The sequence below is a fragment of the Mytilus californianus genome, unplaced genomic scaffold (assembly GCF_021869535.1).
Source record: "Mytilus californianus isolate M0D057914Y unplaced genomic scaffold, xbMytCali1.0.p SCAF_8, whole genome shotgun sequence".
NCBI classification, from domain to species: Eukaryota; Metazoa; Mollusca; class Bivalvia; order Mytilida; family Mytilidae; genus Mytilus; species Mytilus californianus.
Genome location: NW_026262734.1, coordinates 97,645,952 through 97,667,299, shown reverse-complemented (window position 1 = coordinate 97,667,299; position 21,348 = coordinate 97,645,952). Strand labels below are relative to the sequence as shown.

At 29.5% G+C, this 21,348-nt stretch overlaps 1 protein-coding gene across 2 annotated transcripts in view; it reads right to left on the bottom strand.

Moving 5' to 3' along the window:
• The window catches only part of LOC127712202 (uncharacterized), a 55,932-nt gene that overhangs the window by 22,472 nt on the left and 12,112 nt on the right, over positions 1-21,348 (bottom strand). Inside the window, exon 1 of one of the 2 annotated variants that reach the window (XM_052218498.1) lies at positions 10,219-10,461. The exons of the other annotated variant lie outside the window; for it this stretch is intronic. Within the exon in view, the coding sequence (XP_052074458.1) occupies positions 10,219-10,230 (12 nt within the window). The 5' untranslated portion in view covers positions 10,231-10,461. Of the gene's footprint in view, positions 1-10,218; positions 10,462-21,348 lie in introns of those variants that run through there. 2 annotated transcript variants of the gene reach the window in all.

Sequence of the window (21,348 nt, the reverse complement as noted above, 5' to 3'; positions counted from 1 at the left end):
ATAACATACATGTACATGTCGTTATTGTGGGCCAAAATGTAAAAAAAAAACTGTGATAACATGTATGTTACATGTTTCAAAGTGGCAATATACATCATTTGTTTTGTTAAAACATTTACAAGTTCTATTGATATTATCATTGTCTTTATGTATACTAAACTTTAGAAAGATTATAACAATTCATAGTTTACCAACCATGCAAAGTACATCTATGTTATTACAGAAATAAATGGGGAATGTGTCCATGGGACACAGATTATGCCCCTGCTTGCATATAATGTTATAAAGGGACATAACTCAAGAACTGTAAAAGTGATGCTAGCCAAATTTGTACTGCGTTTTGTGGTAATAAGCATTGTGTTTACGTTTCATAGCATTTAGTTGAGACAAACTTAAGTAAGAGAAAGGAATGAAAAATCCAGCAATTTTTCTATTTGTAAAGGGCATAACTCTAGATCGGTAAAAGTGATGCCACCAAAATTCGAACTTGAACTATGTTTTGTGGTAATTAGCATTGTGCATAAGTTTCATAACCTTTGGTTGAGGCAAACTAAAGTTAGAAAACAGAAACGAAAAATTCAGCAATATTTCTATTTGTAGAGGGGCATAACTCTAGAACGGTAAAAGTGACGCCACCAAAATTCAAACTTGATCTGTGTTTTGTGGTAATAAGCATTGTGTATAAGTCTAATAACATTTGGTTCAGGCAAACTAAAGTAAGGGAATGGAAATGAAAAATTCAGCAATATTTCTAATTGTAAAGGGGCATAACTATATAACGGTAAAAGTGACGAAACCAAAATTCAAACTTGGTCTGTGTTTTAAGGTAATAAGCATAGTTTATAAGTTTCATAACATTTGGTTGAGGCAAACTAAAGTTAGAGAACAGAAACTTAGCAATTTTTCCATTTGTAAAGGGGCATAACTCTAGAATTGTAAAAGTGACGCCACCAAAATTCAAACTTGATCTGTGTTTTGTGGTTATAAGCATTGTGTATAAGTTTCATAACATTTGGTTTAGGCAAACTAAAGTTAGAGAACGGAAACCAACTTTGGGACGCATGTACATACGTCATGATAGGTATATTTGTATGCAGCTTTTCAACAAATCGCAACAATTAATCTCACATTTTTGTCCATTCTGCAAAAATAGCAATAATAAATGCAAGCAATAATTTCTGAATTTTCAGTATTTGGTCGAAATTGATAGGAAGTAGATCCTGAATATTCTTTACCTTGCTAGATTTTCTTCATTTAAATGGTTGTCAAGATACAAGAAAAATGTTCAAGACAATACCTAATTTTACCCCTAGGATCATTGCAGCTCAGTTTTGTTCTAATCATGCTAATTATCCAAGAAGTTTCAGATAAATGTGTAAAAATTAACAGATGTTAGATGCCAGGTGAAAGCAAAAAGTTACACTTTCATGTGGACCGTTCATGTTTCCAGGTGAGGTGAACTATAAATTTATAGGGTTTTTCATCTCCTCCCCCCCCCCCCCTTTTTTTAAGGGTTTGCTACATTACATTAACAATTAGGATGTTTAAAATATTATTGATTTTTTTGTTGTATTTTCAATTTTAAGGCTTGGGTCTCATAACTGTCATTTGACTGTACAAGTGGGCAGCATAATAAATTTAAAGAAAGTATTGATTACTCAGAACACTACATAATATTAAACCACAGTGCATATGATTTAAACATGTAAACCATACATGCCATAATAGGACTGAAATTTGAAAACTTTTATTCACATCCCTTAAACCAATAAATATTGGTAATGTGACCATTTTCTTATGGCAGCTGACCAATTGATAAAGTGCTTCAAGCTGCATAATAAAATACTGAGTTATATATATATATGGTAGCAAGTTTATCAATTTCTTTGAAATTACATTGGATGCCAACATGTAAAGGAATGTTCATGTCAGGGATTCAAATATCTCCCTCAACAGGACATAATCTTGCTGGCAAAATGATGACTTAAGTCGCTAAAGAACAAGTATTGCAAACCTCAAAAATATCTCTCTTCAATTATTTCTGTTAACAGATTTTTCTACAGTCATGACAATTGTCAATCTTTCAATGTACTGGAATTAGTTTTTACTTGTATTTATCATGTTTATACATGTTATTTAGGTAATTTTGTCAGATTTATATTTTCTAATAATCTCCTCTTACGCTTCTCAAAAATGTGCTTAAATACAAAGTAAATTTTTCTACAATCCCTACCCCTGAAATTTTCAAGGTTATAAATGTCAATACATGCATGTAACATTTTTGCTGTTTTCTTACTATTTTTTTCAATCATCATGATCATAGTTCAACCATTTATCTCAAGAATTCAGCCAAGAAATGTACTGTTCATCGATGGAAGTACATGTGCAACTGCAAAAGGCCTTCAAAACTAGCCACCTAGAGGCTTGTACATGTACGTCATGTACATTATATGTAAGTTTGCATGTAAATGTACTTTTAACAACAATTTTGTTAATGCTACATGTACATGCAATCATAAATATCAAGATGATTGTGAATTTTTGTTCAAGCCAAAAATAAAATTTTTAAATTGTTTGATGTTGCCTACCTACCCACCTAAAAAGCTAAAAGGAAGCCTACCCGAAAATATTTATGTCACAAATTGTTTCAAACTTTTTTTTTAAAGATTTTGTCCTGCTCTTAAGGATGTACAACTCTGAGGAGCCAAACATTTGTAGAATTTAACCTTTTCTCTTAACCTGATTTTTGGGTTTATATGACTGTAAGAAAGTAATTGATGAAGAAACAAGAATGTGTCCATAGTACACAGATGCCCCACTCGCACTATCATTTTCTATGTTCAGTGGACCGTGAAATTAGGGTCAAACCTCTAATTTGGCATTAAAATTAGAAAGATCATATCATAGGGAACATGTGTACTAAGTTTCAAGTTGATTGGACTTCAACTTCATCAAAAACTACCTTGACCAAAAACTTTAACCTGAAATGGGACAGACGGACGCACAGACTGAAAAACATAAGGCCCCTAGGTGGGGCATAAAAATTATATGGTGGTGCACTTCCTTTTTTGCTACGGCCATTTTACTTTATGATTATCCCATTTTTCAATAATTTTTACCCATTTTTGGGCTATTATCATTGACTATCATGAAAAAAATCACAGTTTCACAATTAAACTTTTTTTCAAACTTTCACTAAAGATGAAGTGGACCAATCTGAATAAATTTTACTTAAAAAAACTATAGGTAGGTTATTAAAATAAGAAAGTTTTATAAAATTTTGTTTCTTTTTCGTGTCAAATTGACCGTGCTGTAAATTTTGTAAATTTGGAATTTTTCTCTTTTTTTTAGTACAAAAAGCATAATATATCAACTTCTTTATTACGAATGATTTAAAAAATACATACTGTATCTAAGAATTTTGAAAAGAAAAAATTGTCATTTCTTTGTACACTTCACCCATTATCTCAACATTTTGGCTGATGACACTGACCGGATTGCTTATAAAAATTTCATTACTCAAAAACTACTTAATTATTGTATGTACACAATTTTTTCACATAGTTTAGTTTGATTATAATATTTTTTAAATTCATTGATATTTTCCACTTTTAAAACATGTTTTGGAAATAATTCCCGAACGAGATTTCAACGAGACTGATACATCAGAAGAATACATCGTTTATTTGTCTTCATGTCTAAAACATGTAAATTATGTTGTTGGCAAAAAAAAAATTAAAAAATCCCTACCTACCTACCCAACCCTACAAGGCATAGTTAGGCAACATCAAACAAAGAATTGTTTAAGGGTGGCCTCAGTGTCCAAATTCTTAGAAAAATATTACATGCATATATCATGAAGACAACAGGTTAAGGTGATACAAATACAGTCAAGGGTACTACTTGTACAAGTTATTTTCATTTACTTGAAGAAGTAAATATTAATATACTTATATAAGTAAAATTGTAAGATATCATACTTATACAAGTGTATTTTATTTACTTGTATCTATCTAGGTAAATTATTTGAATGGATTACTTACAAAAATGTATGTCCCTTAGACATTCAGATTTTTTTTTCTTAAATACAAGTAAAAAAGTCATACTATCTTCTTTTCTTGAATTTCTCAGGACTTCTTTGCTCTAATAGAATTTTTAATTGTCTGTCCTTTGCAGATGTCTTTACTAATCATTGAAGAGTAATTCCAGGTCCCCCAGACTCATCAGTGACGCTCAAATCAAAAAAGTTAAAAAGGCCAAAGTGAAACAAAGAACTAAGTTGAAGAGCATTTTTTCATATATATATATATATCATGTATATCAACATGATCAATATATTATAACAACTTTTTCATATAAAATCAAATAAAAAATTATTTTCATTTTATTGTGTTCATGTATTAACATGATTAAATGGTTACACAAACTAGTCTCTCCCAAGCATACCAGAGTAATGAAGAGCCTAAATTGCTCACCTGTCAGACATATCTTGGTTTACTGATCATATTTAATGTTTACAGTTTCTACCTATTTGGCTATTTATTAAACTTTTCAAGATAATAATCAAGCAAGAAACTTTAAAAGAAGTGAAAATGTTACCACTTAAGGGAACCACCATTTAATTTTTAGGGGAGGGGGAAAGAGACCATGATCATCGGCTGTTTCACAATATTTTACACAGGGTTGTAACAAATTGAATGAAAAATCAACTTGAATATTGCCTATAAATTGATAATTTATGTCTCTAGAAGGAAATTCTAGAAGATCTTTGTGTAACCTCTTCTGGTTTTCCTGTGCTGTCAGAGTAAAAATATGGAACCACACAGATGCTCTTTTTCATTTTTTTCATTGCTCAGAAGTATTGTTATGCTTAAAATATGAAAAATTACATCAATAATTAAGGGTTTTTGGGTCTTCATTATTTGCAAGAATGAAAATGTACGATTATCATCTAAAAAAATGGTGATATTCTTTATATTTTAGAAAGAAAAAAATTTTTTGGATGGGTTTTCCTTTTTCAGAAATTTGTTCATACTTTGGTAAGTTTGCTATAAATAATTTGTTTTTAATAAAACAAGAACCATTTCAACTTATTTTGTCACACATATAATATCAAAAGGAAAACCTTTTTATTAGAAAGCCTAACTAATAATTTAACAGTTTTTAGAGGCCTTTAAAACGTTGCGGAAAACGTTGTGGACACTACATAACTTTTTAATTCTTAGACTTTATATTGTTTATTTTGTTATGTTTAAATTTTGAAAGATAGCATCAATAATTAAGGATTATTAGGTTTTTCATTAATTGTAAGAAAGGAAATGTATAATTATTACCTAAAAAAGTTGGTGATATTCCTTACATTTTGGGGGAAAAAAATGATTTTTGTCTGTGTTTTCCTTTTTCAGAAATTTGTTTATACTCTGATTAGATTGGTATAAATAATTTGTTTTGTATAAAATAAGAAGTATTCAAACTTATGTTGTCACTACACATTGAATATTAAAAGGAAAACCTTTTTAGTTGAAAACCTCATCAATTATTAAAATTTTTTAAAAGGTCTGTAAAGAAGCTTGAAAACGTTGCGGGCATCTTCATTTTTTTCAATGTTACAATTTTATTGTTCAGCTTGAATGTTCAAAAACAGATCCATAGTGTTCAGTACTAATTTATCTATAGAACCTATAAAATATGTGGCTATTTCAGAAGAAAGTTTCTCTTGACCAAACTAAATATAAAATATGTGACCCATGTGTAACACTTACTTTTCTTTTTAACCTAATCATCAAGTACTAGGTACCTGAACTGGTGATAGTCTCAAAAGATGATGGAAATGTTTGACCAATCAACTTAAGTTAAGATTTCAATCAATTTATAAAAGGGAAAAAATGTTGTGAATTACATTATCAAACTGAATGCAGTACTGATATGTTAAATGTGTGAATGGTCAGATGATGGTAGTGTCTGCAACACATTAAATTAAAGCTAAATGTTACTTTACAATAAAATTAAAGCAAGAAGCTTAACTTAAGTCTGAATTAAGGTGAAAATAATCATGATAATAGGAAAACAAATATTGATAAACAATGATAAAGCAATATCTATATATTTTTGATTGTTTTTTGTCAAACGAAACAGTAATTCGTATTGTGTATGTTATGTTGCATTTTTTATTTTTCATTGTAAGATTTCTACTTTTTTAAAATTATATAATCAAGTTTAATACTTTCAATTGAAAGATATTCAACCAATTTTGGCTGAAATTGAGAAAAAGCAATGTTAAAAAAACAACCTGATCAGTAGTGTTGCAGACACTACAGAGTTGCGGACTCTACTGTTCAGTAATAATTTGATGCTGGAAAGTCTTGGCAATATAGAAAGTCATCACTAATAGGTAAGTATCTACACAGTGATGGGACCTATTCACACACAAAACAGTATTTTTACTGCTGCAATAGTTCCCCAGATTTCACAGTGTTGCGGACACTACAAAAAAAGCATCCCCACAACAACCTTGAAAAAAAAAGAATAAATATGACAATTTCTATAATCATATGTGATGTAAAAGTATTTTTTAGCTTGTACGTATACATTATTTAACATATTAACATTGATTAAATAGTTAATTGATGGAAATATGATTAACAATTTTTTTTTTCTGTTGATTAAGTAAGACATGGTGTTTTATTTATAAAATGCATAACAAAGGTGTCGATCACTTCATTTATTCATAATTTTGCCAATTTTTGTGCTATTTTAATTTGGCAAAGTGCAAAATTAAGCTGAGTCTGATAGATTTTTTTGAAACATTTGGTACCTGTCATTTTTTAATTACTTTATATATTTTAAACAATACAAACTTGCCTCTTTTTACAATGTTACAGCATAACGTCAAAAAATCCTGTTAGAGCCCATAAAATATTGATTTTAAAACATGAAACTCAACATAGAGTATCATATATCATTGTAAAGCTTCAACAGACATTATTTTCCATTATTTTTAAACCTAAACAGACATATTTTCATGCCATTTCATGCATATAACAAAAAATCCTGTTAGAGCCCATAAAATATTGATTTTAAAACATGAAACTCAACATAGAGTATCATATATCATTGTAAAGCTTCAACAGACATTATTTTCCATTATTTTTAAACCTAAACAGACATATTTTCATGCCATTTCATGCATATAACAAAAATTGTGAAGGCTGTGTAAAATGTTGTGAAACGGCCGCAAGATTTTCTTTTTTCTGAAAATTCTGTTTGTAACACCCAAGCATTAAATTATTTTTTTAGAACAGTCTGCACCGTTAGCCACTAGTCTGATGCCCCAGACTAGTAAATATTGATTCGGACTAGTGAAAATTTTCAAAATTATATATAGTCATATAGGGACAAGTTTTGATATTTAGTTTCTGGACTAGCAGATGAAAAAGTTTTTGGCAAAGACTGTTAGAATCACTAAAAAATTGCTTAATTTCTTATTTAATGGTAATGTTCCGGACCATATGAGTATTTGGACCATACGTGTATGGTCATGATCACCATTTGTGTATGGTCTAGGTAATTAATTGATGATCATTTATCATCAATGTTGAAAAGGTGGCCCATATTATCATGATTATTATACAAAAATGTATATATAATCATGATAAAATGAAATTTTGACTTATTAAATCATATATCATGTATATCATGAATTCAATAAAGTGAATTTCATTTACAAGTCAGAATTATAGCAAAATCGTTTTACATGGTCAGTATTGATTGTCATTATGAAACACAATATGTCTACTTTGGAAAATAACTTTAAGAAATTCAAAATGAACTGTTAAACAAGTAGTCAATTGCTTAACTCATTAGGATTTTGGTCATTGAACCCTTTTTCTTTTCCTTGTTAAAATTTTTTTGATATTTAAATTTGTTTAATTTTTTCTTCTTTAACATGTTTAATATTTCCAATTATTTTTAGTATATATGTTTAAAATGTGCTCTTTTTCCTACTCATACGATCCTACAATAACAGTAATATTTTATAATTAGGAGTAACGATGGATCAATTAAATGAAAATAAGAAACAAGTGAATCTGTGAGCTACTGCTCACTAATGATACCCCCAACCCCTAAAAGAATAAGGTGAACAGGAAGTTGAGTGATGAATCTGAAAACGCATCACACGGTATAGCTGACTCCTATAAACCATGAAACCAAATTTCAGAAATCGTCGTAATGTAGTTCCTGAGAAAGATGCGACGAAAAATATTCATGGGATGGACGGACTGACAGATGGACGGACGGACAGACAGAGGTAAAACAGTATACCCCCACTTTTTTAAAGCAGGGGTATAATTAGAAGAAATTTTGTTTCTAAAATAATAATTTAAACACCAAGAAAAAGGTCCATGTCCCAAACCCACTTTGTTTCACTTATGGATGAAAAAGTTGACAGGAAAATGGTGCTTTACATTGATTATAGCATGTATAGCGAAAGCAAGATAACAAACCCACAAAGATTCAGACAAACTGAATCAGATAAAGGAATTCAGTTTGTAACTTGTGCTGTTTTGGGTTCAGAGACCTGTGAAGAAAATAATAATTTATTAAAAAAATACCTATATCTATCTAAATACTCGTATGATCTGGCCCCTTGAAAACCAAGCGAGTATAATACTCATATGGTCGGGCCATATGAGTTTACGCATATGATCATGACCATAAGTATATGGTCCAAATACTCATATGGTCTGGAACAGTGATACTTTCAATAAGGATTTTTTCCCCTTCTCCCTGATTAAATTATTTTTGATCCAAAGTTGGGAATCAATATTATTTTTCTTAGATAAAAGCATACCCCCCCCCCCCCCCCACAAGATAAATGGTAGTTCCCTAACCCTTTCCTTCATAAACATAATAATGATGCCTTTTGACACTCCCCCCCCTCCATTACTCCATGATTTAACATGTGTTACTGTATATATATATATTTTTTGCTTGTATATCATGTAATTCTTTATGATATTTGTTTCTTAATCTTCATAAAGGTGAATGATGAAATGAAACAATATGTCAGTAATATAAGAAAGATGATTTATTGGTGCATATGTCCAGTGGTAATTATTACATGTATATCATAATCAGGCAAGGTCATGTTAAGTGGATATGAAAATGAACCCTGTTTTGACCTCAACGGCCATGCTGAGCCGGATTTTTTTATGTGCTACAGTGTAGTACACTAGGTAACAGTCAGCAGGAAGACATGTCACCCTACCCAAACATTTTATTCTGAGTCAAAGTCAATCAGGCTTTATTTTATTCCTGGATGTTGCATACTGGGGGGAAAAGCACCATGCAAATACAAATTTCTTATGTCATGTATGTTGTCTTTTCATTTTGAAAATTGGTTATGTATTATTAAAGCTGTTATTAGGGTCTGGTTTGGGTTAATACGGTTAACAGATGGGAGTTTAATAAGCAAAATTAAAAGAATAAAGGACAAAAATACAGATAAGAAATAAACATGATAAAGGGGACAAAAAGATAACAGAATATAGAATAATAGGGTATTAATATATAAAAAAATAAAAGAACACAGAAACAAAGACTATGTACCCAAAAATATTTTTCATAATTTGAACAGTTTTTGTTTAAAGCAGTTCAGTCGAATAAGCAGAAAACATTCAAATTCTTAAGTTTGATGAAAGTTTTATCAATGTTATGATTATAAACATCATCAGCTGATCATGAGTGCCCAGTGTCCACTCCTTTTCCACTTTAGATAATTACACAGTATAATTTTAATTTATAAACATGTTTTTTTCAGTTATGGCAGTGCAAAAACAATATTTCTTGTAAATTTCTTTACCAAACAAAAAAATTAAACATCAGAAAAAAATATTGATTACTATTATTTTATTTTAAAATTTAATTTACCATCATGTCAAATTATTTATATTTATAAACAAATCACCATTTATTTATAAACTACATTTACGTTCATTCATTCTTCGTAATAACACACAATGCAATCGCACATTCAACATGTTTACACGCCTTGTTTATTGTAAGTGTGTATCTTTTTTTAGCTTGTCACGTTATCGTGGCAACACACAAATCGATAAACGAGGGTGCTATTTAATCACACCCGCTTCGCAATTAAAATAGTTATTAAAAAGGTGTTTCATCAATAAAAGTTCACTATTAATACCGGCGTATGTTTACCTTTTCGTCCATCGTGTTTTGCACTAATAGTTCTTCATTAAAAGTTATATTTTGTCCTAATTTTGACAGAAATCAAGTGTATGATCTTTCCAGGGATATGATAATGGCGGTTGTGCTGCCAATCTAGTGGAGCGGATGTGACGTCAGTCAGCTGTACAAAGGACTTCATGAGCAAGAAGCAAAGTACATTGATCGCAGATAGTACATTAGAAACTTGTAGAATACCTACTCAACCATGAGTTTAAATAAACATAAGACAATGCAAAACCTTTATTTAAGGACTAATTTATGTGTTGAACGATTAAAGTAGATCAAAACTTGCTTATTTATTGTTATATAGGTTGACCCAAATGATAGTTCAGGGTTCTCGTTTGGATAGTATACAAACTTTCACAGAATATTTAATTCACGAATTTCATTATTTAACATTGTGTTTTATTTAGATAATAAAGTTTTATGGAAAATAGTCACAAGAAAACTTGAAAACCTCAAGAAGAGACAATGATTATTGATTGTGTTTAGTCAGTCTCCATGGTCTCCCCCACTGTGGTCTCCCCGGGATATGTCTGTTTTGTTTACAGTACTGGTGAACTGGAACCAATGAGTTAGTCCCATAGGTTACTCTGGCATCAAACTACTAAACTGGATCTGGGGAAAAGTCACGTATCTGCATTTACCTTTAAATTACAATGGTATTCGTCGATGTTAAGCTTTTATAATTCAGTGAAGAACTTGGGCCCAATTTACTGTCCTAAATAATAATGCAGCTATATTGGATACAACACATTAATGAGGGCCTGGTTTGGGTTTCCAGAATAGAAATTAATGGGTCAAAATCTTGGACAAAGAACAGAAAAATGGGACCAAAAGAATAGAGCCGGACTAACGGGATGCTCAGTAAAATATAAAGACTATAGAGCCGGAATAATTGGGTTCTAAAATTCAAAGAATAGAGAATAAAATGAATAATCGGCAAAAGAAAATAAAGAATAGAGAAAACGGGCTTAACTTATTAAAGAATATAGAAATGAATATTCCCATCCAACGCCCCTCCTTTGAATGAGACTGATGAGCTTGGACTTGCATGTATCCAAGTACAATGGGCTTGAGTCTTTTAGACATTTCTACCGACATCTTAATTAGACAGTCAGACGACTCCGCGATTTGAATTTCTTAAGACATCATCGTTTTTGAGTGATGTTTTCATGGCTTTTTAGAATTTTTTAGTATTTTTTCGTGTCAGTGATTCTGTTTCTTCTTGAATAGATACTGGTTTCTTTAGATCATGTTGACAAATATTTTCAAACTTTTCATAATATTAAGTATTCAGGTCGAAACATCAGACACCTTTTTGCTCCAAAAAAAGTGTATGTACGTTTACATGAAACGTACATGAAAGATGAATATAACGGAAACTGTCAACAGAACTAATATAAGTGTTATATTGCCCGAGCATGAAATAAAATCTTGTCTTCCTGGTTTGGAAGATTTTTATTTAAAAAAAACGAGGAAGAAATGAACAAGGAAGTATCGACAAAAATAAAACGTTTTAGATAAGTAAAACAATGTACGGTAACATTTATCATTTTTATAGTAAATGTATTTGTTCAGTGATAAACATTTAAGATATACTATTCGAGAAAACACTTCAGATATGAGTTTCATCGGATTTTGTAAGGACGGCGTGCACAAAGCTGAGTCCACAAACGTAACGTCTTCAAATTATTTCAATCATTTACGACGTCGGCATTTTCCCCCAGAAAACAAACGCGTAACAAAAACACTGGACACTTAGTTTATCACATAGCTTTAAACATACACGTTCAACATATTTCTTTTGTTTTAACAACAAAGTGCAGCATATGCACATTCTGGAAATTTAAATAAATATAAGCTAAGAGCAGTGTAATGGAAATAATAAGCGACTATGTCGTGGACCCTATTCAGAAAATAGCGTTAATACGTCATTTCTTTAAATTGTAACATAATAGCTGGACATTAAAAAAAATCAGGTGTTCAGCCTGGACTATCGAATCATTCATATTTTGCAGATTTTTTTAAACCTCTTGTTATGCACATTTGGAATATCAAGATATTTTGAAATAAAAAATAGCAATTAAATATTTTTTCTTACCGATTCTTCCATTTTCGAATATTAATCCTTCCAAATTACTACTTCTTACACATAACGAACTACATTTTAAACTCATCCACCATGGCCGTTTTTGAATTTTTTTGCGGTGAATTTCGTATGACGTCATAGTCCGAATCCGAAAAATTCTATTATACGAAAATGCGGGAAAATATGTTGAATTTGTATAAATTTAAGGTCAAAAACTCTATTTTATGCTTATTTTATGTTACAAGTTTCACATAATTTTGCCGTTTTCCCTATGTTCGTTTCATACTTTATAGATTTAATTTTGATAACTTTATAAGTAATGTGGATTTTAATGGCTAGCATTCATCATTTTATCATATAAAAACTTCCTATTTAAAATATATTTTAAACACGGTTGTATAAAACTACTTTTAAAAGCGCATTTTACAGTTGCCTTCAACTTTGTGCACGCCGTCACAGCATTTCATATGGGTTAAAAAATGTTAAAATTCACAAATCTGTTTGAGCAACAGTTTATATTGACAAACGGATTTATTTTTTCTTTTCTTCTTCCTCTTTTTTCCTCTTATTTCCCTTTACACGAATTGAGTAACTCAATCTTTGAATAAGTCCAGAGTCTATGAAACATGATTATTTTCGCAGATTTCGATATAATGAATACTTTTGCAGTTCTATCTATATGAATACCGTTTCGCAGTTCCAGATATGAATATCCGTATCACAGTTCCAGATATTTTGCCGTCAAAACGACTTTAAGACTTAGTAGCCTCTAATGATTATTTAAAGATAGACAGTGTATGACAATAAGAAGCAGTTATAACAACTTTTAAAATTACACGTATGTATAATACAAATTCCAAAATAAACAACTAAAATCTTGGAATAATGAAGATAGCTTAGATATATATACATGTAGAATGAGTAAACTTTGTCTCAAAGACAACAGCAGAATGCTAGGTTTTGACGAGCATTTCTATCCTGTTTCGAGGCGAGCTGTGCAAATAAAATTATGTTTTAGACAACGCATGGTTGTACTTTTTATACTGCAACTCTTGAAACTTTGCAAAAGTCTAAAACATCAATGCCAATAATGGAGTTGAAGTGGACAACATAAATATTTCGAGAACCTACATTCTTTAATGCATGGTGTCACAAATAACAATCTACGGCAACACATTATCAATGTCACAAACAAGGCCTTTTATGGTTGGAGACTGTATACAAAGTTTATATGGTCAATAAAACTTGACTGCGCAAACAGCACAGTCGTTGCAGTAAAACTATATAAGTGAGGAGATGTGGCATGATTGTCATTCACTGAGACAACTGTCAACCGAAGTTACAATGACGTAGTTACAAGTATATCAGTGGTATAACAAATGATAGACGTAAAAGACAACCGAAAACTACATGCACATATAAAAAAAATTATCTGCAAAATCTTGTACTATATATATATCAGCATCACCATCATCATTACTATTATAACTATAAGTAATATAAGAAGAAACAATGCTAGTAGTAGTAAAAATAGTATCAGTGGTTATAGCAATATTAGTAGTATTAGTTCTAATGATAATAACAATAAAATGATATCAGTAGTAGGAAAAGGTATTGTAGCTTTAGTAGAGGTAGTACTAGTACTAGTAGTTGTAATAGTAATAGCAATTTATGGGGCCCTTTATAGCTTGCTGTTCGGTGTGAGCCAAGGCTCCGTGTTGAAGACCGTACTTTGACCTATAATGGTTTACTTTTATAAATTTTGACTTGGATGGAGAGTTGTCTCATTGGCATTCATACCACATCTTCTTATATTTAGGTAGAAGTATTATTATTAGTACTAGTAGTAATAGTAATAGTAGCTTTAGTAGAAGTTATGTTAGTAATAGTAGTAATTAATAGTAAGAGTAATAGAAAAATATCTTAAGTAGAGTTAGAATTAGTAATAGTAGTAGTAGTAGTAGTAAAAGTAATAGTAGCTTTAGTAGAAGCAGTATTAGTAGTATAAGTTTTAGTAGTAGTGGTAGTAGTAGTAGTAGTAGTAGTAATAATATTAATGATAATTGTAGCTTCAGTAGACAGAAGTAGTAATTGTTATTAAAGCTTTAGTAGAAGAAAAATTAGTAAAAGTAGTTGTAGCAGTAATAGTATTACTAATAGAGGCTTTAGTAGAGGTAGTTTTAGTAGTAGTTAAAGTCAAAGTAATAGTAGCTTAAGAAGAAATAGTATTAGAAGTGGTAGTAGTAGTAGTAGTAGTAAAGGTAATAGTAATTGTAGCTTTAGTAAAGGTAATATTAGTAGTAGTAATAGTTATAGTAACTTTAGTAGAATAAGTAGTAGAAGTAGTTATAGTAATAGTAATTGTAGCTTTAGTAGAAGTAGTATTAGAAGTGATAGTAGTAGTAGTATTAGTAAAAGGTAAAGTAACTGAAGCTTTAGTAGAAGTTGTTGTAATAATAATAGTAATAGTAATATTAGCTTTAGTGGAAATAGTATTAGTAGTTGTAGTAGTAATAGCAATTGTAGATTTAGTAGAAAAATAATTAGTAAAAGTAGTTGTAGTAGTAACAGTATTAGTAATAGTAGCTTCAATAGAGGTATTTTTTAATAGTTGTTGAAGTCATAGCACTAGTAGCTTTAGTAGAAGTAGTATAAGTTGTGGTAGTAGTAGTAGTAATAGTAAAAGTAATAGTAATTTTAGCTTTAGTAGAAGTTGTAGTTGCAGTAATAGTAATAGTAATAGGAGCATTAGTAGAAATATTTGAGTAGTTGTAGTAGTAATAGTTTGAGTAATAGTAGCTTAAGTAGAGGTAGTATTAGTAGTATTTGAAGTCAAAGTGTTAGTAATAGAAGCTTCAGTAGAAGTAGTATTAGAAGTGGTAGTAGTAGTAATAGTTATAGTAATAGTAATTTACTTTAGTTGAAGTTGTAGTAGTAGTAGTAAAAGTAACAGTAATAGTAGCTTTAGTAGAAGTAGTATTAGTAATGGTAGTAGTAATAGTAATAGTCATAGTAGTAATGATAGTAATTGTAACTTTAAAAGAAAAAGTATTAGTAAAAGTAGTAGAAGAATTAGTTATAAAAGGAACGAGAAATGTATCAGTGGTATTTACACCAATTTTGTAATTTATAATCATAACTATACTAGAAATAGAAGCGGTAGTTGTAACAGTTATATTTTTACAAATATCAGTCAAATAATTGACTTTAATAGCAGTAAAAGTAGAAGTTGTGATAATAAAGATATTGAAAATTTATAGTAGAAGAAGTAATATTATTATTATCATTATTAGTAGTAGTAGTAGTAATTGTACTTAAGTAGTAGTATAATTATTAGTAATTGTAGCTGTAGTAGTAGTAGTGATTTAAGTAGTAGCAGTAGTAGTAAAAGTTGTTGTTGTGGTAGTAGTAGATGTACTAGAAGTAATTGAAGTGTTAGTGGTAGTAATATTAAATCTAATAATAATTAAAATAGTCGTAATAATGATAATGAAAATAATAACAGTAGTAGTAAAAGTAATTGAAGCTTTAGTAGAAGAAGTAGTAGTAGTGGTAAAAGTAATATTGATAGTTATAATAGCTTTAGTAGAAGTAATAATATTAGTGGTGGTTGTTATAGTAATTGTAGCTTTAGTAGAAGTAATATTGATAGTAGTAGTGATAGTAATAGTAGTAGTGATTGTAGCTTTAGTAGAATAAGAATTAGTAGAAGTAGAAGTAGTAATAGTAGTAGTAGGTTTTGTAGAAGTCATATTAGTAGAAGAAGTAGTAGTAATAGCAGCTTTAGTAGAATGATAATTAATAGTAGTTATAGTTATAGTAGCTTTAGTAGAAGTAATATTAGTAGTAGTAACAAAAATAGTTGCTTTAGTAGATGTTTTACAAGTAGTGGTAGTAGTAATAGTAGTAGTCATAGTAATTGTAGCGTTAGAAGAAGAATAATTACTATAAGTAGTAGTAGTAGTAGTAGTTGTAGTAGTAGTTATAAAAGGAACGATAGATATATCAGGAGAATTTTGTCAGTTACAATTATAGCAGTACAAGAAATCGGAGAGGTAGCTCTAACAGTTATTTTTTCACAAATAGCAGTTAAATAGTTGAAGTAGCAACAATATTATTAGTATCGGTAGAAGTGGAAGCTGAAATAATAAAAATAGTAGTAGTAGTAGTATAAGTAGAAGTCATTGTACTTTTTTAGTATAAGCATCAGTAATTGTGGCTTTGATAGTAGTAGTGATTGTAGATTTAGTAGTAGTAGTAATTGTAGCTTGAGTAGTAGTTGTTATTAAAGCATTAGTAGTGTAGGAAAGGTTGTTGTAGTTTTTATAGAATTAGAAAAAGAAGTAGTAGGAGTAGTATGTTTCGTAGTTGAAGTTTGAGTTGTAGTAGATAGTGTAGCTTTATTAGTAGTTGTTATTGTAGATTAAGTAGAAGCAGTATAGAAACAGAAGTAGAAGTGGTAATTATTGTAGCAGCTTTGGTAGAAGTAGTATAGTAGTAGTTGTTGTTGTAGTTTTTTGCTTTATAAGTAGAAGCTATGTTAGCTTTAGTAGTAGTAGAACTAGTAGTAATTGTACTTTAGAAGAGTAGTAGTAGTAGTAGTAGTAGTAGTAGTAGTTGTTGTTGTTGTTTTAGTTGTTGTTGTTGGTGGTGTTGTAGTTGAAATGTTAGCTTAAGTAGTAAATGTTTGCTATAATAATAGTGGTATAGTTGTAGTAATTGTAGCTTAGAAATAGTAAGTAGTTTATGTAGCTTTAATAGATGTAGTATAGTAGTATTAATAGTGGTAGCTTTAGAAGTAGTAATTATTGTAGCTATGGTAGCAGTAGTAGTAACTGTACTTTTGTAGTATATTATCAGTACTAGTATTAGTAGTAGTAGCAGCGTTTGTAGTAGTAGTAATTATGACTTAAATCATAGCAGTAATAATTGCTTTGATAATAAAAGTATTGTTGTAGTAGTAATTGAAGCTTGTTGTAGAAATAATATTATCAGTAATATGAGTAGTAATTGTACCTTTACTAATAGTAGTAGTAGTAGTATAGTAGAAGTAGTAGCAGTTGTAGTATTTATTAAGGGTATTCGTTATAGACGTAGTGATAAGGTTAAGATGGTGTTGTCAGTACACTACGAATCGGTATCGTAAACAAGTGAAAAAATGAAAAAAAAAATTGAATGAAAGGTTTTGGGAACAAAAATTACAATCTTTTTCGTACCGTGAATTCATCGATAAATATTTAAAATTTACGAAAGTATCAATAAAATGCAATTGCCTGATTGATATACAATACAGCCATTATCAAGTAAAGCATATGAAAATAATAATTAAGAATATTTAATGATAAAAACATTGAGTATTGAAATGTTTAAATAATTCTCATACAAAATACACATACGCACCTTTATTTCACTTCTCAATATATCATGGTATATTTATGTTCCTTCACAAAACCACATGTTACATAATGTTACTTGCCTAAAAATATGTACACATGAAGACATAAATTGAAATATTGAAAGCCAGCCTTTATACATTTACAAATCAATTAGAAAGGAGAAGTTACATCGATTTGTTAAATACCTTTACTTCTATCCCACTCCGTCATAAGCATGAAAAAAAAAACAACAAAACTTTATTGCGCAGCTTCTGATAGATGGCATTACAAATGTTTAATTGAAAAAAAAATCAACTGAACTGTATGAAATTTAAAAAATAATTATTGTCTCTTATTTATAATCTACATCTATTTTTGATACTTATTGATTATTTATGACAGGAAAAAAATGAATAAGGGATACCTGTAAGTTAACGAAATATCTCCTTAGATACTACAAAGCTTTCAAATCCGTTTTAATAAGAAATATTAGTATACATTGTAGTAGTAGTAGTAGTAGTAGTAGCAGCAGTAGTAATATATAGTAATAGTAGAAATAATAATAATAATAATAATAATAATAATAATAATAATAATAATAATAATAAAGATAATAATAATAATAATAATGATAAAAATGAAAATAATAATAATAATAATAAGAAAAACAACAAAAATAATAATAATAATAATAATAATAATAATAATAATAATAATAATAATAAAATAAATAAAAAAATAATAATAATAATAATAATAAGACTAAAAAAATAGTAATTATAATATAATACCACAATAAAATTGGTAAGAATAATAATTATTATAATAATAATTAACGTCACGATGTTATTTGTTTCGTTGGCTAATTCCTTTCCGATCGCCTGGTTTGTTATAACGTATATTTATCTAAATAGTTCATCGCAGAACAATATAGTTTATATTTATGAAATAAACAACTAGGATTCAGAAACAAGCATAGTTACTTATATGAATTTTTCTTCATACGTAACTAGAAATATAGTACAAGTTAATCTTTATTTTCGTTGATAAATTAGAGGCGAAAGATCCCAAAGAGATATTCAAAATCATAGGTCGAAAATAAACTGACATCGACATTACAAAATAAAAGGAAAAGCCCACAAGAAAAACAACAGTACACAAAACACAACACAGAATACTAAAGTCTGAGCATGGTTATGAACTGGTTAATAACTGATTATGGTTATGAACTTTTGAATTATCATCAGATACCTTTCTACATAAATCATTCTTTCAAATACAAAAAAAAAAAAAACTCTATCCTAAATTTAAGGTCTTTTTACTGCATTTAACATGTTGCTGCTGAAGGGTTAACTACTGACATACACAAATACTATCTATTAGGACATTCAACCAATCCGTAAACATATTCATGGTAGAAAGAAAACGACATTAAGGATGCAACTCGAAAAAAACAACAAAACCAGAAGCCTCATCTAAATTGGGAAGGCAAACAAATGCTCAAATAACAAAAGTTCAAAAAATGTGACGTTGAACATTAAGCCTGATAAATGAATATGATGACTCAGCTATCGTAATACAATGGGGACATTCATTTTCGTCCAGTCATATAAAAACTCACCAAATTTACAGTAAAAGATACAGTTCTTACGCCGAATTGTATAACTTTGTTATTAGAACTATTCAATCTAAACAAGTTGTTAGGAAAACCATTCTTATAATTTTAAAATGAAATCAGTCATCTTAGGATACGAAGAAAATGTATCTACTATTGACAACCATGTCAAAATCAGCTCTCTGGGCATTTCTTTTTATCAAACCTCGAAGCATTAGCGTTTGTCATGTTGCAGATTGTCAGGTTTGTTAAAAATATTTAATTACTTTGTCAAAAATATTATTGAATTATATTTGTGAATAGATTACAATATACGACTAACATACATACGATATCGATTCCAAATAATTGGAGCTAAGCTTATACTAAAATTAACGATTTTGTAAAACACAATAGTTTTGATTGAGTGGAATTACCATTAAATAATTCACTGATATACAAGAATGCATGTTTATAGCACATGACATTGAACGATGCTTGTTACATCAAGAAATGATTTTTTATTGCTGTAGTAACACGATGAGTAAATAAACTAGTACTGACGTTATCAATTTCGATATGCTGTGGAAGAAAATCATTATATTGCGATCCAAACCTTTTACAAATAGAAACTCATAGATATCCAATAAAACAGCTCCAATCAAGAATGTACAAATGTTATACCAAACAATAAGTCTTTTCATGACTATACTAAAAAGGTTTTCCAATGTTGTGCTAAAAACCACAGTAATAAGAAGGACATGAATCATGATGGACAAAATTAATTTACTTTTACTTTATTTAAAACATTTTTATATACGTTACTTATTTTAAACAACTGTTTTCCACCAGATCGCCCTTTGTTTGCTTGTTGATTGTAGAGTTTCCCATAGTGGTTCTTTCCTTACACCTTTTCTTTTTCCTTTGTCATGAACGATGCGTGCTGGATAACGTCATTTTCACAGGAACACATTAACATAACGAAAATGATCATCAACCGATTTTTATCGATTATCAAGCTGGTATATCTTGCCTCGCTCTAGTTTTATTCCTTTGTTGTTGTTTCGGACCATTCAATGAAATGATATGTTCTATAATCCTAATGTATTTGTACGCTATATAGTCAAATCAAATATTCTTCTTTAATTGCCATTGACGTTGTCAATTATTGTGATATTTAAAAAGAAATTATATAGTTCAATAAAATGATTGAAAAAAAATAAAATAAAAGAGAGACACAAAGACTCCGTACAAATGTATCAACACTCCTCTATTTGTCCCTCACTGTAATGTGTGGTGTTAATTTGATTCACGTGTTTTATCTTTCATTTTAAGACCTATCTAATATTACGGTTTCATTGATTTGTAGACAATTTGAAAAATAAAAGTAGAAATAAACTCTGGATGTTTGGGGTTTGTCTCCATGACATTGACCACAAATCTCAAAATCTAGACCAATAGTGGAAAGAATGAGAAATTAGTTTTTTTTTCTGTGATAAATCCTAACTTGTATTTGCTTCATATACATGTATAACTATCCGAAGTATACTACTTGGAAGTTTTTGGTATCAATTTGCTTTCTTTTATTGTTTCAGTGTTGTTTAACGCTATGTTATAATCACTATATTTTGTAAATGATTGTGATATAAGTTACAGTTTGAAGGTTACTTAATATCATAGCTTTAAATGAATTTAAGGAGACATGGGAAGCAAAACATCTAGAGGATAATATACACTCAGTCTTCAGCAACACACATGAGTATATAGAGTATGTGCGACTCTAAAACGCACAACGTTTAATGAGTAGTCTTACAATTTGATAAAAACTATCAAGGGTACAATGATAATGTAACTTTTCATCTTTGGTCATATGTTGTTCTACTTCTAAACATTTGTATCTGCTTCCTGTTATATAATGTAAAGTGATATATGACGATGCAAACAATTCCTAGAAATACAACCTTATTTTCACAACAGAACAATATTAGATATTATGCAATATATTTTATCTCACGACATAAATATACATGACCCATCAC